The sequence below is a fragment of the Nerophis lumbriciformis genome, linkage group LG11, assembly GCF_033978685.3.
Source record: "Nerophis lumbriciformis linkage group LG11, RoL_Nlum_v2.1, whole genome shotgun sequence".
NCBI lineage: Eukaryota > Metazoa > Chordata > Actinopteri > Syngnathiformes > Syngnathidae > Nerophis > Nerophis lumbriciformis.
The window spans coordinates 51,068,660-51,087,747 of NC_084558.2; the positions used below are offsets into that span (position 1 = coordinate 51,068,660).

Sequence of the window (19,088 nt, forward strand, 5' to 3'; positions counted from 1 at the left end):
GCACATTTTTTATTAATTTTTTTATTTCAACTTAAAAACGTATGAGCCGATGCCTACAACATAGGCTATGTGTTTATCTTTATTTTCCTGCCTGTCGTTGACAATGGAGATTGTCTGATATTTTGTCAAGTGTGCAGATCAATCAATAAAGGTTCATCTTTGTCGCGAAATTGTTCACTGTTTCACTGTGCACCCCGCCCTCGTCCCTATTTGAGCATTATAACGTTAACAAGTTAATATTCATTGAAATAAATTCAGAACTTTTTTTTACCTAACGAAAATATAGGCCTAGTCTTTCTAAAACATTGTTTTAACTTCTTAAAAGCCTCGTTCTGCTTGCTGCAACTGCGCACACAAAGCGTGAGGAACGCACTCCTGATCTGAGGGCATTGGCAACAATAGTCAACACTTTCTTAATGGAAATGACAATAATATTATAATATTATCACGCATTAATATATCTTAGCCACTAATGCGTGGCCAAGAGATATTAATGCGTGGCACGCATTGAATGTCTCTGCTGCATTGGATCAGTCTCCTTTCTTTAACAGGCAAAAGCTTTATAACCTCACTAATATGCTTGCATCGTCTATATTAGATATATAACAACTGGCGGATGGCGGGCGGGTGTGGTTTTGATAAAATGTTGGTTCGGGTGGATGCGGATGCGGATGGTTGACGACTTGGGATTCCTGGTAATTCCAGGTAATCAGGGAATTTTCCATAAAGCATGCTGGCTTGAATGTCCAGGGCGAGCGGAGTGTGTGGATGTTGGAAAAGTTCCAATCAGATGAGAAATGTAGTATGATGCCCACTCATTGTCAATGGGGAGGAAATTCCGGGAATTTTGGGAAAGGGAAAACATGTTTTGCGTTTGATAAGTCGGACGAGTAGTGTGGGTGGATTGTTGAAAGGCAACATTTTGAGAATATAGGGCATTGTAGAACAATGAATACGCCCATGGTAATTTCCTGCAAATTTGGGAATTTCGGGAAAACCAGGAATTTTTGAAAAAGTGGTATGAATAGCTTGGTGTTAGAATTTTTGGAATCGGTTGAAAAATGTTGGAGGTAGTAAAATTTAATTAAAATTTTTGTGTTGGTTGGATTTTTTTTGTGCATCATGATGAGGGAAGGTTGTTTGCATTGGGTCATGCAAGTAGATGCTGCGCCCAATTTCATGCAAAGGTCATTGACCTGAATTACTCACATTGTCCACTAGATGGCGACATAATAGCAGCAATCAAAGGTCATTGAGCTGTATACAGCTTATACATATATATATTATATTATATTAATATACTGCATACATAATTGGATATTAAGAGTATGGGCAAGTTTGAGTCCTACTTCTGTGACGACCTACTTAAAGTTGTGTAATCAATCAGAAATATCAAGCAGCTAAAATGCACCAAACATGGTTAAGTGTGGAGATTTTTCTTTAACATTTTCCCATCATGCATTGTAATGGATTTAAATGTTTTATGGTGCATGGACATATTTTAGAATGTACACAACGTTCAGAAAGCAGATTGTGTTATGTGTGACCGACCATGCGTAATGGTTGGGTTTTCTTTTTTTTTTGTACCATGACTAGGGAAGGTTGTTTGCATTGGGTCATACAAGTAATGCTGCACTTTCAATTTGATGCAAAGGTCATAGACCTGAATTACTCACGTTGTCCACTAAATAGCAACATAATAGCAGCAATCAAAGGTCATTGAGCGGTATATAGCTAATACATGTATATATACATATTTATATTAATATACTGGATACATAAATGAGTATGTACAAGTTTGACTCCCACCTTGTTTACTTCCGTGACAACCACTTTAAAGTTTTGTAATCAATCAGAAATATCAAGCAGCTAAAATGCACCAAACATGGTTAAGTGTGGAGATTTTTCTTTAACATTTTCCCATCATGCATTGTAATGGATTTAAATGGGTGTAATTTAGATTTTTTTTATGGTGCATGGACATGTTTTAGAATGTACACAACATTCAGAAAGCAGATTGTGTTATGTGTGACCATGCGTGATGGTTGGATTTTCTTTCTTTTTTTTTTGTACCATGACTAGGGAAGGTTGTTTGCATTGGGTCATATAAGTAATGCTGCACTTAGACCTGAATTACTCACGTTGTCCACTGGATAGCAACATAATAGCAGCAATCAAAGGTCATTGAGTGGTATACAGCTAATACATGTATATATACATATTTATATTAATATCCTGGATACATAATTGGAATAAATGAGTATGTACTAGTTTGACTCCCACCTTGTTTACTTCCGTGACAACCACTTTAAAGTTTTGTAATCAATCAGAAATATCAAGCAGCTTAAATGCACCAAACATGGTTAAGTGTGGAGATTTTTCTTTAACATTTTCCCATCATGCATGGGTGTAATTTAGATTTTTTTTTATGGTGCATGGACATGTTTTAGAATGTACACAACGTTCAGAAAGCAGATTGTGTTATGTGTGACCATGCGTGTTGGTTGGATTTTCTTTTTTTGTTGTACCATGACTAGGGAAGGTTGTTTGCATTGGGTCATATAAGTAATGCTGCACTTAATTTGATGCAAAGGTCATAGACCTGAATTACTCACGTTGTCCACTCGATAGCAACATAATAGCAGCAATCAAAGGTCATTGAGCGGTATATAGCTAATACATGTATATATACATATTTATATTAATATACTGGACACATAATTGGAATAAATTAGTATGTACAAGTTTGACTCCCACCCACCTTGTTTATGTCATGTCTGTGTGATCATGTTTTTGTTTTGGTCATGTTCGTTTTGGGTTTTGGACTTTTTGTGTACTTTTGTTTTGTCACCATAGCAACCATTAGTTTTCACCTGTCACGTCACGCACCTGTTTCACGTTTTGAGTCACGCACCTGCTTTCACTAATCATGTCCATAGTATTTAAGTTCATTCTTTTCAGTTTGTCGTTCTGACGACCTCCACAATTATGCTTATGTACTCTCTTCATCCTCTAAGATCCTGCTTCATGTCCCTTGTCAAAGTAAGTTTTTGTTCCATGTTTATAGTCTTTTTGTTTTTCATAGTTTGTTCTCCGCCACTGTGCGTGCTTTTCATTTGTACTTTTTTGCTATAGTCTTTTGGTTTCATAGTTTATTCTCCGCCACTGCGCGCTTTTGTTTGATCCTTTTTTGTAGTTCTAGTGTTTCAATAAAAAAATGTACTCACATTCCCGTCTCGCCCGAGCCAACTTTCCGTTGCATCCCGGAAAAGCTAACACCCAGGACCAAGTCTTGACAGTTTACTTCCGTGACAACCACTTTAAAGTTTTGTAATCAATCAGAAATATCAAGCAGCTTAAATGCACCAAACATGGAGAATATTTAGCATTTTTCCCCATCATGCATTATAACTGATTTAAATGGGTGCAATTTTGATTATTTTTTTTAATAGTGCATGGGTGTTTAATACAAATAATAATATCAACAAAGTTTAGTGAACTGGTTTTGTTGTGTGTTGACATTTTGTGTTGGTTGTCTTTTTTTTTTTTTTTGCACCATGACTAGGGAAGGTTGTTTGCATTGGGTCATATAGGTATACTCTGCGCTTGATTTCATGCAAAGTTGTCCACTAGCAGCATCGAAATTGTCAAGACTATTAAAACGAATGCAATCTCCCCTAAACTCAACGAGTTTGGACACCCCTTAGTTAGACCACCACAGCGTACTCCAGAGGGCGTTCCTCCACCGGTGCTACTGTATCCTGCATATGCAATTTAAGTGTCTCAATGTCTTCTCAGTTGCACTGGAGACGAACTGGAGAGCATATTTGGGGTTAAGTAAGGAGCTTGTGGATATAAAAAAAAAAAAAGAGCACCGACTTGATTCATGTTTAACGAGCCCCCCCACCTTTTTTTTTTTTTAATGGAATTCATAAAAAATCCACCAGGGTGATAAATGAGTGAGAGCCAGCGAGCTTATGTAAGTTACCTCAAGATCGCCTTTGGTGATGCACGCCTCTTCCACACGGAACTGCAGGTCTTCCACTTTCCTGTCACACGCACACACACACACACACACACACACACACACACGTTTAATAAGACATGCAAAATAGGCCACAGTTGAGTTTCTCTGGCAAAGCACTCGCCTCCTCTCCTCCTCCAGCTGGTTGAGCAGTTCCACCTTGTCGCGGTCGGCTGCTTCCACCATGGACCTCAGCTGGTCCAGCTTGGCCTCCGTCTCCATGGCGTACTGTCACACGCATACATATTGTTATGAAGGTGTCTGTTACTACATTATATATATACTTGCAGTGTGTATATTGTACATATTACATATTGTTATGAAGGTGTCTGTTACTACATTATGTATATACTTGCAGTGTGTATATTGTACATATTACATATTGTTATGAAGGTGTCTGTTACTACATTATATATATACTTGCAGTATGTATATTGTTCATATTACATATTGTTATGAAGGTGTCTGTTACTACATTATATATATACTTGCAGTGTGTATATTGTACATATTACATAGTGTTATGAAAAAAAAGTTGAAACCATAACTAAGAATGATTGATCAAACATAGCAGTTACGGTTGTCAAAGGGTGATACAACAGTTAGAAATGACACCTTGTACCTGATTGTATTTAATATTTACTTGCAAATAGGCTAAGTTTTAAGCGGAAAAAAAGTTGATGCCATAACTAAAAATGATTGATCAAATATAGCAGTTAAGTTAAAAGTAACATCTGTACCCATGATGCATTGGTGCGACAATACTCCATTTTTTGGCTAGTTTCGGGGATAAATCAATGTTTTTTTTTCTTTAGAAGAAAGTATAATACCTGATTGTATGGAATATTTACTTGCAAACAGGCTCACTTAGGAGGTAGTGATGGGATCGGCAGTTCTTTTGAATGTACTGAATCACTAGAATCAGTTCCTTAAATTGATTCGTTCAAAAGATTCGTTCACCGAATCACCCCCCCCCCCCCCCAAAAAAAAAAAAAGGAGGGAGGGGGCGTGCGTGCGTAGTACAGTACAGTGCTAGTGATGGGATCGGCAGTTCTTTTGACTGTACTGAATCACTAGAATCAGTTCCTTAAATTGATTCGTTCAAAAGATTCGTTCACCGAATCACCCCCCCCCCCCAAAAAAAAAAAAAGGAGGGAGGGGGCGTGCGTGCGTAGTACAGTACCGGTACAGTGCTAGTGATGGGATCGGCAGTTCTTTTGACTGTACTGAATCACTAGAATCAGTTCCTTAAATTGATTCGTTCAAAAGATTCGTTCACCGAATCACCCCCCCCCCCCCCCCAAAAAAAAAAGGAGGGAGGGGGCGTGCGTGCGTAGTACAGTACAGTGCTAGTGATGGGATCGGCAGTTCTTTTGACTACTGAATCACTAGAATCAGTTCCTTAAATTGATTCGTTCAAAAGATTCGTTCACCGAATCACCCCCCCCCCAAAAAAAAAAAGGAGGGAGGGGGCGTGCGTGCGTAGTACAGTACAGTGCTAGTGATGGGATCGGCAGTTCTTTTGACTGTACTGAATCACTAGAATCAGTTCCTTAAATTGATTCGTTCAAAAGATTCGCTCACCGAATCACCCCCCCCCCCAAAAAAAAAAAAAGGAGGGAGGGGGCGTGCGTGCGTAGTACAGTACAGTGCTAGTGATGGGATCGGCAGTTCTTTTGACTGTACTGAATCACTAGAATCAGTTCCTTAAATTGATTCGTTCAAAAGATTCGTTCACCGAATCACCCCCCCCCCCCCCCCCCCAAAAAAAAAAAAGGAGGGAGGGGGCGTGCGTGCGTAGTACAGTACAGTGCTAGTGATGGGATCGGCAGTTCTTTTGACTGTACTGAATCACTAGAATCAGTTCCTTAAATTGATTCGTTCAAAAGATTCGTTCACCGAATCACCCCCCCCCCCCCCCAAAAAAAAAAAAGGAGGGAGGGGGCGTGCGTGCGTAGTACAGTACAGTGCTAGTGATGGGATCGGCAGTTCTTTTGACTGTACTGAATCACTAGAATCAGTTCCTTAAATTGATTCGTTCAAAAGATTCGTTCACCGAATCACCCCCCCCCCCAAAAAAAAAAAAAGGAGGGAGGGGGCGTGCGTGCGTAGTACAGTACAGTGCTAGTGATGGGATCGGCAGTTCTTTTGACTGTACTGAATCACTAGAATCAGTTCCTTAAATTGATTCGTTCAAAAGATTCGTTCACCGAATCACCCCCCCCCCCCCCCCCCAAAAAAAAAAAAGGAGGGAGGGGGCGTGCGTGCGTAGTACAGTACAGTGCTAGTGATGGGATCGGCAGTTCTTTTGACTGTACTGAATCACTAGAATCAGTTCCTTAAATTGATTCGTTCAAAAGATTCGTTCACCGAATCACCCCCCCCCCAAAAAAAAAAAAAGGAGGGAGGGGGCGTGCGTGCGTAGTACAGTACAGTGCTAGTGATGGGATCGGCAGTTCTTTTGACTGTACTGAATCACTAGAATCAGTTCCTTAAATTGATTCGTTCAAAAGATTCGTTCACCGAATCACCCCCCCCCAAAAAAAAAAAAAGGAGGGAGGGGGCGTGCGTGCGTAGTACAGTACAGTGCTAGTGATGGGATCGGCAGTTCTTTTGACTGTACTGAATCACTAGAATCAGTTCCTTAAATTGATTCGTTCAAAAGATTCGTTCACCGAATCACCCCCCCCCCCCAAAAAAAAAAAGGAGGGAGGGGGCGTGCGTGCGTAGTACAGTACAGTGCTAGTGATGGGATCGGCAGTTCTTTTGACTGTACTGAATCACTAGAATCAGTTCCTTAAATTGATTCGTTCAAAAGATTCGTTCACCGAATCACCCCCCCCCAAAAAAAAAAGGAGGGAGGGGGCGTGCGTGCGTAGTACAGTACAGTGCTAGTGATGGGATCGGCAGTTCTTTTGACTGTACTGAATCACTAGAATCAGTTCCTTAAATTGATTCGTTCAAAAGATTCGTTCACCGAATCACCCCCCCCCCCCAAAAAAAAAAAAAGGAGGGAGGGGGCGTGCGTGCGTAGTACAGTACCGGTACAGTGCTAGTGATGGGATCGGCAGTTCTTTTGACTGTACTGAATCACTAGAATCAGTTCCTTAAATTGATTCGTTCAAAAGATTCGTTCACCGAATCACCCCCCCCCCCCAAAAAAAAAAAAAGGAGGGAGGGGGCGTGCGTGCGTAGTACAGTACAGTGCTAGTGATGGGATCGGCAGTTCTTTTGACTGTACTGAATCACTAGAATCAGTTCCTTAAATTGATTCGTTCAAAAGATTCGTTCACCGAATCACCCCCCCCCCCCCAAAAAAAAAAAAGGAGGGAGGGGGCGTGCGTGCGTAGTACAGTACAGTGCTAGTGATGGGATCGGCAGTTCTTTTGACTGTACTGAATCACTAGAATCAGTTCCTTAAATTGATTCGTTCAAAAGATTCGTTCACCGAATCACCCCCCCCCCCCCCCCCAAAAAAAAAAAAGGAGGGAGGGGGCGTGCGTGCGTAGTACAGTACAGTGCTAGTGATGGGATCGGCAGTTCTTTTGACTGTACTGAATCACTAGAATCAGTTCCTTAAATTGATTCGTTCAAAAGATTCGTTCACCGAATCACCCCCCCCCCCAAAAAAAAAAAAGGAGGGAGGGGGCGTGCGTGCGTAGTACAGTACAGTGCTAGTGATGGGATCGGCAGTTCTTTTGACTGTACTGAATCACTAGAATCAGTTCCTTAAATTGATTCGTTCAAAAGATTCGTTCACCGAATCACCCCCCCCCCAAAAAAAAAAAAAGGAGGGAGGGGGCGTGCGTGCGTAGTACAGTACAGTGCTAGTGATGGGATCGGCAGTTCTTTTGACTGTACTGAATCACTAGAATCAGTTCCTTAAATTGATTCGTTCAAAAGATTCGTTCACCGAATCACCCCCCCCCCCCCAAAAAAAAAAAGGAGGGAGGGGGCGTGCGTGCGTAGTACAGTACAGTGCTAGTGATGGGATCGGCAGTTCTTTTGACTGTACTGAATCACTAGAATCAGTTCCTTAAATTGATTCGTTCAAAAGATTCGTTCACCGAATCACCCCCCCCAAAAAAAAAAGGAGGGAGGGGGCGTGCGTGCGTAGTACAGTACAGTGCTAGTGATGGGATCGGCAGTTCTTTTGACTGTACTGAATCACTAGAATCAGTTCCTTAAATTGATTCGTTCAAAAGATTCGTTCACCGAATCACCCCCCCCCCCCAAAAAAAAAAAAAGGAGGGAGGGGGCGTGCGTGCGTAGTACAGTACCGGTACAGTGCTAGTGATGGGATCGGCAGTTCTTTTGACTGTACTGAATCACTAGAATCAGTTCCTTAAATTGATTCGTTCAAAAGATTCGTTCACCGAATCACCCCCCCCCCCCAAAAAAAAAAAAAGGAGGGAGGGGGCGTGCGTGCGTAGTACAGTACCGGTACAGTGCTAGTGATGGGATCGGCAGTTCTTTTGACTGTACTGAATCACTAGAATCAGTTCCTTAAATTGATTCGTTCAAAAGATTCGTTCACCGAATCACCCCCCCCCAAAAAAAAAGGAGGGAGGGGGCGTGCGTGCGTAGTACAGTACAGTGCTAGTGATGGGATCGGCAGTTCTTTTGACTGTACTGAATCACTAGAATCAGTTCCTTAAATTGATTCGTTCAAAAGATTCGTTCACCGAATCACCCCCCCCCCCAAAAAAAAAAAAAGGAGGGAGGGGGCGTGCGTGCGTAGTACAGTACCGGTACAGTGCTAGTGATGGGATCGGCAGTTCTTTTGACTGTACTGAATCACTAGAATCAGTTCTTTAAATTTATTCTTTCAAAAAATTTGTTCACCGAATCATGTTTTATTGCACTGAAATGAAAATAAGAAATAAATAAAAGTGGGAAATAAAAAAAATAGTAATAGCCTACTAAAATGCTTGCAATCAACAGTTAAATAAATAGGCCTCGTTTGTTTAGTGCAAAAACAAATATTAAATTAAGAAACGCTTAACAAATGCCAACATAAAAACGAAATGTTCTGCAGCAAAGAAAATGTAAACTTAAATATGCAAACAAAAAGAAAATAAATACCTTCAAAATAAAACAAATACATTAAGAGCCAGAAATGCCAACATAAAAACTAAATGTTCTGTAGCCTACGTTTAAAAATATAACAAAGAAAATATCAACTTAAATGTGCAAACAAAAAGAAAATAAATAGGCTACCTTAAATAAAACAAAACAAATATAGCCAACATAAATATAAAATATAAGCCAACATTAAAACTTTTAAAAATTTCTGTAGCTTACATTTAAAAATATAAAAATCAACTTAAATGTGCAATAAAAAAGAAAATAAATAGCTTAAATAATATAAAAATCAAGATAAATAATAGCCCATGTATATGTACATACATTAGTTATTATTTTTATTTTAAATCTTCTCAAACAGCCTGCCCTACACTTTGGATCGGCAGTTCCTTTGACTGTACTGAATCACTAGAATCAGTTCTTTAAATTTATTCTTTCAAAAAATTTGTTCAGCGAATCACCGAATCACTTGTGCAATAGCAGTTCTGTGCGCAGGTCGGCGAATCACCGAATCACTTGTGCAGTAGCAGTTCTGTGCGCAGGTCGGCGAATCACCGAATCACTTGTGCAATAGCAGTTCTGTGCGCAGGTCGGCGAATCACCGAATCACTTGTGCAATAGCAGTTCTGTGCGCAGGTCGGCGAATCACCGAATCACTTGTGCAATAGCAGTTCTGTGCGCAGGTCGGCGAATCACCGAATCACTTGTGCAATAGCAGTTCTGTGCGCAGGTCGGCGAATCACCGAATCACTTGTGCAATAGCAGTTCTGTGCGCAGGTCGGCGAATCACCGAATCACTTGTGCAATAGCAGTTCTGTGCGCAGGTCGGCGAATCACCGAATCACTTGTGCAATAGCAGTTCTGTGCGCAGGTCGGCGAATCACCGAATCACTTGTGCAATAGCAGTTCTGTGCGCAGGTCGGCGAATCACCGAATCACTTGTGCAGTAGCAGTTCTGTGCGCAGGTCGGCGAATCACCGAATCACTTGTGCAATAGCAGTTCTGTGCGCAGGTCGGCGAATCACCGAATCACTTGTGCAATAGCAGTTCTGTGCGCAGGTCGGCGAATCACCGAATCACTTGTGCAATAGCAGTTCTGTGCGCAGGTCGGCGAATCACCGAATCACTTGTGCAATAGCAGTTCTGTGCGCAGGTCGGCGAATCACCGAATCACTTGTGCAATAGCAGTTCTGTGCGCAGGTCGGCGAATCACCGAATCACTTGTGCAATAGCAGTTCTGTGCGCAGGTCGGCGAATCACCGAATCACTTGTGCAGTAGCAGTTCTGTGCGCAGGTCGGCGAATCACCGAATCACTTGTGCAATAGCAGTTCTGTGCGCAGGTCGGCGAATCACCGAATCACTTGTGCAATAGCAGTTCTGTGCGCAGGTCGGCGAATCACCGAATCACTTGTGCAATAGCAGTTCTGTGCGCAGGTCGGCGAATCACCGAATCACTTGTGCAATAGCAGTTCTGTGCGCAGGTCGGCGAATCACCGAATCACTTGTGCAATAGCAGTTCTGTGCGCAGGTCGGCGAATCACCGAATCACTTGTGCAGTAGCAGTTCTGTGCGCAGGTCGGCGAATCACCGAATCACTTGTGCAATAGCAGTTCTGTGCGCAGGTCGGCGAATCACCGAATCACTTGTGCAATAGCAGTTCTGTGCGCAGGTCGGCGAATCACCGAATCACTTGTGCAATAGCAGTTCTGTGCGCAGGTCGGCGAATCACCGAATCACTTGTGCAATAGCAGTTCTGTGCGCAGGTCGGCGAATCACCGAATCACTTGTGCAATAGCAGTTCTGTGCGCAGGTCGGCGAATCACCGAATCACTTGTGCAGTAGCAGTTCTGTGCGCAGGTCGGCGAATCACCGAATCACTTGTGCAGTAGCAGTTCTGTGCGCAGGTCGGCGAATCACCGAATCACTTGTGCAATAGCAGTTCTGTGCGCAGGTCGGCGAATCACAGAATCACTTGTGCAGTAGCAGTTCTGTGCGCAGGTCGGCGAATCACCGAATCACTTGTGCAATAGCAGTTCTGTGCGCAGGTCGGCGAATCACCGAATCACTTGTGCAGTAGCAGTTCTGTGCGCAGGTCGGCGAATCACCGAATCACTTGTGCAATAGCAGTTCTGTGCGCAGGTCGGCGAATCACCGAATCACTTGTGCAATAGCAGTTCTGCGCGCAGGTCGGCGAATCACCGAATCACTTGTGCAATAGCAGTTCTGTGCGCAGGTCGGCGAATCACCGAATCACTTGTGCAATAGCAGTTCTGTGCGCAGGTCGGCGAATCACCGAATCACTTGTGCAATAGCAGTTCTGTGCGCAGGTCGGCGAATCACCGAATCACTTGTGCAATAGCAGTTCTGTGCGCAGGTCGGCGAATCACCGAATCACTTGTGCAGTAGCAGTTCTGTGCGCAGGTCGGCGAATCACCGAATCACTTGTGCAGTAGCAGTTCTGTGCGCAGGTCGGCGAATCACCGAATCACTTGTGCAGTAGCAGTTCTGTGCGCAGGTCGGCGAATCACCGAATCACTTGTGCAATAGCAGTTCTGTGCGCAGGTCGGCGAATCACCGAATCACTTGTGCAATAGCAGTTCTGTGCGCAGGTCGGCGAATCACCGAATCACTTGTGCAGTAGCAGTTCTGTGCGCAGGTCGGCGAATCACCGAATCACTTGTGAAATAGCAGTTCTGTGCGCAGGTCGGCGAATCACCGAATCACTTGTGCAATAGCAGTTCTGTGCGCAGGTCGGCGAATCACCGAATCACTTGTGCAATAGCAGTTCTGTGCGCAGGTCGGCGAATCACTTGTGCAATAGCAGTTCTGTGCGCAGGTCGGCGAATCACCGAATCACTTGTGCAATAGCAGTTCTGTGCGCAGGTCGGCGAATCACCGAATCACTTGTGCAGTAGCAGTTCTGTGCGCAGGTCGGCGAATCACCGAATCACTTGTGCAATAGCAGTTCTGTGCGCAGGTCGGCGAATCACCGAATCACTTGTGCAATAGCAGTTCTGTGCGCAGGTCGGCGAATCACCGAATCACTTGTGCAATAGCAGTTCTGTGCGCAGGTCGGCGAATCACCGAATCACTTGTGCAATAGCAGTTCTGTGCGCAGGTCGGCGAATCACCGAATCACTTGTGCAATAGCAGTTCTGTGCGCAGGTCGGCGAATCACCGAATCACTTGTGCAATAGCAGTTCTGTGCGCAGGTCGGCGAATCACTTGTGCAATAGCAGTTCTGTGCGCAGGTCGGCGAATCACCGAATCACTTGTGCAATAGCAGTTCTGTGCGCAGGTCGGCGAATCACCGAATCACTTGTGCAGTAGCAGTTCTGTGCGCAGGTCGGCGAATCACCGAATCACTTGTGCAATAGCAGTTCTGTGCGCAGGTCGGCGAATCACCGAATCACTTGTGCAATAGCAGTTCTGTGCGCAGGTCGGCGAATCACCGAATCACTTGTGCAATAGCAGTTCTGTGCGCAGGTCGGCGAATCACCGAATCACTTGTGCAATAGCAGTTCTGTGCGCAGGTCGGCGAATCACCGAATCACTTGTGCAATAGCAGTTCTGTGCGCAGGTCGGCGAATCACCGAATCACTTGTGCAGTAGCAGTTCTGTGCGCAGGTCGGCGAATCACCGAATCACTTGTGCAGTAGCAGTTCTGTGCGCAGGTCGGCGAATCACCGAATCACTTGTGCAATAGCAGTTCTGTGCGCAGGTCGGCGAATCACAGAATCACTTGTGCAGTAGCAGTTCTGTGCGCAGGTCGGCGAATCACCGAATCACTTGTGCAATAGCAGTTCTGTGCGCAGGTCGGCGAATCACCGAATCACTTGTGCAGTAGCAGTTCTGTGCGCAGGTCGGCGAATCACCGAATCACTTGTGCAATAGCAGTTCTGTGCGCAGGTCGGCGAATCACCGAATCACTTGTGCAGTAGCAGTTCTGCGCACATGTCGGCGAATCACCGAATCACTTGTGCAATAGCAGTTCTGTGCGCAGGTCGGCGAATCACCGAATCACTTGTGCAATAGCAGTTCTGTGCGCAGGTCGGCGAATCACCGAATCACTTGTGCAATAGCAGTTCTGTGCGCAGGTCGGCGAATCACCGAATCACTTGTGCAATAGCAGTTCTGTGCGCAGGTCGGCGAATCACCGAATCACTTGTGCAGTAGCAGTTCTGTGCGCAGGTCGGCGAATCACCGAATCACTTGTGCAGTAGCAGTTCTGTGCGCAGGTCGGCGAATCACCGAATCACTTGTGCAGTAGCAGTTCTGTGCGCAGGTCGGCGAATCACCGAATCACTTGTGCAATAGCAGTTCTGTGCGCAGGTCGGCGAATCACCGAATCACTTGTGCAATAGCAGTTCTGTGCGCAGGTCGGCGAATCACCGAATCACTTGTGCAGTAGCAGTTCTGTGCGCAGGTCGGCGAATCACCGAATCACTTGTGAAATAGCAGTTCTGTGCGCAGGTCGGCGAATCACCGAATCACTTGTGCAATAGCAGTTCTGTGCGCAGGTCGGCGAATCACCGAATCACTTGTGCAATAGCAGTTCTGTGCGCAGGTCGGCGAATCACTTGTGCAATAGCAGTTCTGTGCGCAGGTCGGCGAATCACCGAATCACTTGTGCAATAGCAGTTCTGTGCGCAGGTCGGCGAATCACCGAATCACTTGTGCAGTAGCAGTTCTGTGCGCAGGTCGGCGAATCACCGAATCACTTGTGCAATAGCAGTTCTGTGCGCAGGTCGGCGAATCACCGAATCACTTGTGCAATAGCAGTTCTGTGCGCAGGTCGGCGAATCACCGAATCACTTGTGCAATAGCAGTTCTGTGCGCAGGTCGGCGAATCACCGAATCACTTGTGCAATAGCAGTTCTGTGCGCAGGTCGGCGAATCACCGAATCACTTGTGCAATAGCAGTTCTGTGCGCAGGTCGGCGAATCACCGAATCACTTGTGCAGTAGCAGTTCTGTGCGCAGGTCGGCGAATCACCGAATCACTTGTGCAGTAGCAGTTCTGTGCGCAGGTCGGCGAATCACCGAATCACTTGTGCAATAGCAGTTCTGTGCGCAGGTCGGCGAATCACAGAATCACTTGTGCAGTAGCAGTTCTGTGCGCAGGTCGGCGAATCACCGAATCACTTGTGCAATAGCAGTTCTGTGCGCAGGTCGGCGAATCACCGAATCACTTGTGCAGTAGCAGTTCTGTGCGCAGGTCGGCGAATCACCGAATCACTTGTGCAATAGCAGTTCTGTGCGCAGGTCGGCGAATCACCGAATCACTTGTGCAGTAGCAGTTCTGCGCACATGTCGGCGAATCACCGAATCACTTGTGCAATAGCAGTTCTGTGCGCAGGTCGGCGAATCACCGAATCACTTGTGCAATAGCAGTTCTGTGCGCAGGTCGGCGAATCACCGAATCACTTGTGCAATAGCAGTTCTGTGCGCAGGTCGGCGAATCACCGAATCACTTGTGCAATAGCAGTTCTGTGCGCAGGTCGGCGAATCACCGAATCACTTGTGCAGTAGCAGTTCTGTGCGCAGGTCGGCGAATCACCGAATCACTTGTGCAGTAGCAGTTCTGTGCGCAGGTCGGCGAATCACCGAATCACTTGTGCAGTAGCAGTTCTGTGCGCAGGTCGGCGAATCACCGAATCACTTGTGCAATAGCAGTTCTGTGCGCAGGTCGGCGAATCACCGAATCACTTGTGCAATAGCAGTTCTGTGCGCAGGTCGGCGAATCACCGAATCACTTGTGCAGTAGCAGTTCTGTGCGCAGGTCGGCGAATCACCGAATCACTTGTGAAATAGCAGTTCTGTGCGCAGGTCGGCGAATCACCGAATCACTTGTGCAGTAGCAGTTCTGTGCGCAGGTCGGCGAATCACCGAATCACTTGTGCAGTAGCAGTTCTGTGCGCAGGTCGGCGAATCACCGAATCACTTGTGCAAGTAGCAGTTCTGTGCGCAGGTCGGCGACAGACGTGAATCGCTCTCTGCCCTGACAGACTCCCCTTGACGTTCGCAAATTAACAGACATTGCAGCTGTAGAGATTCCGTTACTTTTAAAAACACTGTGTGCGTTTCCGGCTTGTCCAATAAACAAAATGTGACTAAATGTCTTGGTTGTTAAATGTGTTTTATTGCACTGAAATGAAAATAAGAAATAAATAAAAGTGGGAAATAAAAAAAATAGTAATAGCCTACTAAAATGCTTGCAATCAACAGTTAAATAAATAGGCCTCGTTTGTTTAGTGCAGGGGTGCTCATTACGTCGATCGCGAGCTACCGGTCGATCTCGGATGGTGTGTCAGTCGATCACCAGCAGGCATTAAAAAAATAGTCCTAAAAATGAGCGATCATAAATCTTCACTATGACGTCACTTTCGTCACTTGATTGACATTCACGGCACCCGAGGGTCTTCTGAGATGACGCTGGCTGCTGCCAGCTCATTAAAATGACCGACAGGAAGGCGAGAAACACTTTATTTCAACAGACTCTGGCGCCGTACCTGTCGTCAAAACTCCAAAGACCGACTGCACAGTTGCACAATAAAAGCTCTGCTTCATCCTGCTTGCGCTACCAAAATAAGAGTCTCAGAAAGCTGGCGTGCACAAGCTAGCAAGCTACGGAGTTTGCCGACAATGTATTTCTTGTAAAGTGTATACAAAGGAGTACGGAAGCTGGATAAATAAGATGCCAAAAAGCAACCACTTTCATGTGGTATTGGACAGAAAGGACTTTTTTTCTCCTCCATTCGAAAATGCGGACCTTATCAGCACCACTGTCTGATTCTAATCAATGCAAGTCATCAGAATCAGGTAATACACCAACTTATATTCTTGTCTTCATGAAAGAAAGGAATCTATGTGTTAAACATGCTTGTGTTATCTTTAAACACCTTTAACTTGTTAACAATATTAACTATATGTGTTAAACATGCTTGTATTATCTTTAAACACCTTTAATTTGTTAACAATATTAACTATATGTGTTAAACATGCTTGTATTATCTTTAAACACCTTTAACTTATTACCAATATTAACTATAAGCGTTAAACATGCTTGTATTATCTTTAAATACCTTTAACTTGTTAACAATATTAACTATGTGTTAAACATTCTTGTATTATCATTAAACACCTTTAATTTATTAACAATATTAACTATATGTGTTAAACATGCTTGCATTATCTTTAAACACCTTTAACTTGTTAACAATATTAACTATGTGTTAAACATGCTTGTATTATCTTTAAACACCTTTAATTTGTTAACAATATTAACTATATGTGTTAAACATGCTTGTATTATCTTTAAACACCTTTAACTTATTAACAATATTAACTATATGTGTTAAACATGCTTGCATTATCTTTAAACACCTTTAACTTGTTAACAATATTAACTATATGTATTAAACATACTTGTATTTTCATTAAACACCTTTAACTTATTAACAATATTAACTATATGTGTTAAACATGCTTGCATTATCATTAAACATATTTAACTTGTTAACAAAAACATGTTTCATAAATAAGTAAATATAAATGATATATATGAATGAGGTAGATCCCCACGACTTGATCAATTGAAAAGTAGCTCGCCTGCAGAAAAAGTGTGAGCACCCCTGGTTTAGTGCAAAAACAAATATTAAATTAAGAAACGCTTAACAAATGCCAACATAAAAACGAAATGTTCTGTAGCAAAGAAAATGTAAACTTAAATATGCAAACAAAAAGAAAATAAATACCTTCAAAATAAAACAGATAAATGAAGAGCCAGAAATGCCAACATAAAAACTAAATGTTCTGTAGCCTACGTTTAAAAATATAACAAAGAAAATATCAACTTAAATGTGCAAACAAAAAGAAAATAAATAGGCTACCTTAAATAAAACAAAAAAAATATAGCCAACATAAATATAAAATATAAGCCAACATTAAAATTTTTAAAAATTTCTGTAGCTTACATTTAAAAATATAAAAATCAACTTAAATATGCAATAAAAAAGAAAATAAATAGCTTAAATAATATAAAAATCAAGATAAATAATAGCCCATGTATATGTACATACATTAGTTATTATTTTTATTTTAAATCTTCTCAAACAGCCTGCCCTACACTTTGGATCGGCAGTTCCTTTGACTGTACTGAATCACTAGAATCAGTTCTTTAAATTTATTCTTTCAAAAAATTTGTTCAGCGAATCACCGAATCACTTGTGCAATAGCAGTTCTGTGCGCAGGTCGGCGAATCACCGAATCACTTGTGCAGTAGCAGTTCTGTGCGCAGGTCGGCGAATCACCGAATCACTTGTGCAATAGCAGTTCTGTGCGCAGGTCGGCGAATCACCGAATCACTTGTGCAATAGCAGTTCTGTGCGCAGGTCGGCGAATCACCGAATCACTTGTGCAATAGCAGTTCTGTGCGCAGGTCGGCGAATCACCGAATCACTTGTGCAATAGCAGTTCTGTGCGCAGGTCGGCGAATCACCGAATCACTTGTGCAATAGCAGTTCTGTGCGCAGGTCGGCGAATCACCGAATCACTTGTGCAGTAGCAGTTCTGTGCGCCAGAGGGCGACAGACGTGAATCGCTCTCTGCCCTGACAGACTCCCCTTGACGTTCGCAAATTAACAGACATTGCAGCTGTAGAGATTCCGTTACTTTTAAAAACACTGTGTGCGTTTCCGGCTTGTCCAATAAACAAAATGTGACTAAATGTCTTGGTTGTTAAATGTGTTTTATTGCACTGAAATGAAAATAAGAAATAAATAAAAGTGGGAAATTAAAAAAAATAGTGATAGCCTACTAAAATGCTTGCAATCAACAGTTAAATAAATAGGCCTCGTTTGTTTAGTGCAGGGGTGCTCATTATGTCGATCGCGAGCTACCGGTCGATCTCGGATGGTGTGTCAGTCGATCACCAGCAGGCATTAAAAAAATAGTCCTAAAAATGAGCGATCATAAATCTTCACTATGACGTCACTTGATTGACATTCACGACACCCGAGGGTCTTCTGAGATGACGCCGGCTGCTGCCAGCTCATTAAAATGACCGACAGGAAGGCGAGAAACACTTTATTTCAACAGACTCTGGCGCCGTACCTGTCGTCAAAACTCCAAAGACCGACTGCACAGTTGCACAATAAAAGCTCTGCTTCATCCTGCTTGCGCTACCAAAATAAGAGTCTCAGAAAGCTGGCGTGCACAAGCTAGCAAGCTACGGAGTTTGCCGACAATGTATTTCTTGTAAAGTGTATACAAAGGAGTACGGAAGCTGGATAAATAAGATGCCAAAAAGCAACCACTTTCATGTGGTATTGGACAGAAAGGAGGACTTTTTTTCTCCTCCATTCGAAAATGCGGACCTTATCATCACTACTGTCTGATTCTAATCACTGCAAGTCATCACAATCAGGTAATACACCAACTTATATTCTTGTCAACATGAAAGAAAGGAATCTATATGTGTTAAACATGCTTGTGTTATCTTTAAACACCTTTAACTTGTTAACAATATTAACTATATGTGTTAAACATGCTTGTATTATCTTTAAACACCTTTAATTTGTTAACAATATTAACTATATGTGTTAAACATGCTTGTATTATCTTTAAACACCTTTAACTTATTACCAATATTAACTATAAGCGTTAAACATGCTTGTATTATCTTTAAATACCTTTAACTTGTTAACAATATTAACTATGTGTTAAACATTCTTGTATTATCATTAAACACCTTTAATTTATTAACAATATTAACTATATGTGTTAAACATGCTTGCATTATCTTTAAACACCTTTAACTTGTTAACAATATTAACTATATGTGTTAAACATGCTTGTATTATCTTTAAACACCTTTAACTTATTACCAATATTAACTATAAGCGTTAAACATGCTTGTATTATCTTTAAATACCTTTAACTTGTTAACAATATTAACTATGTGTTAAACATTCTTGTA

At 42.9% G+C, this 19,088-nt stretch overlaps 1 protein-coding gene across 2 annotated transcripts in view; it reads right to left on the minus strand.

The window, feature by feature from the left end:
* Positions 1–19,088, minus strand: part of clip1b (CAP-GLY domain containing linker protein 1b) — a 97,433-nt gene that overhangs the window by 43,040 nt on the left and 35,305 nt on the right. For both annotated transcript variants that reach the window (XM_072914171.1, XM_061966308.1), the window contains exons 8-9: positions 4,149–4,252; positions 3,989–4,049 (exon numbers count right to left, since the gene is read on the minus strand). In XM_072914171.1, coding sequence (XP_072770272.1) covers positions 3,989–4,049; positions 4,149–4,252 — 165 coding nt within the window. The remainder of the gene's footprint in view (positions 1–3,988; positions 4,050–4,148; positions 4,253–19,088) is intronic.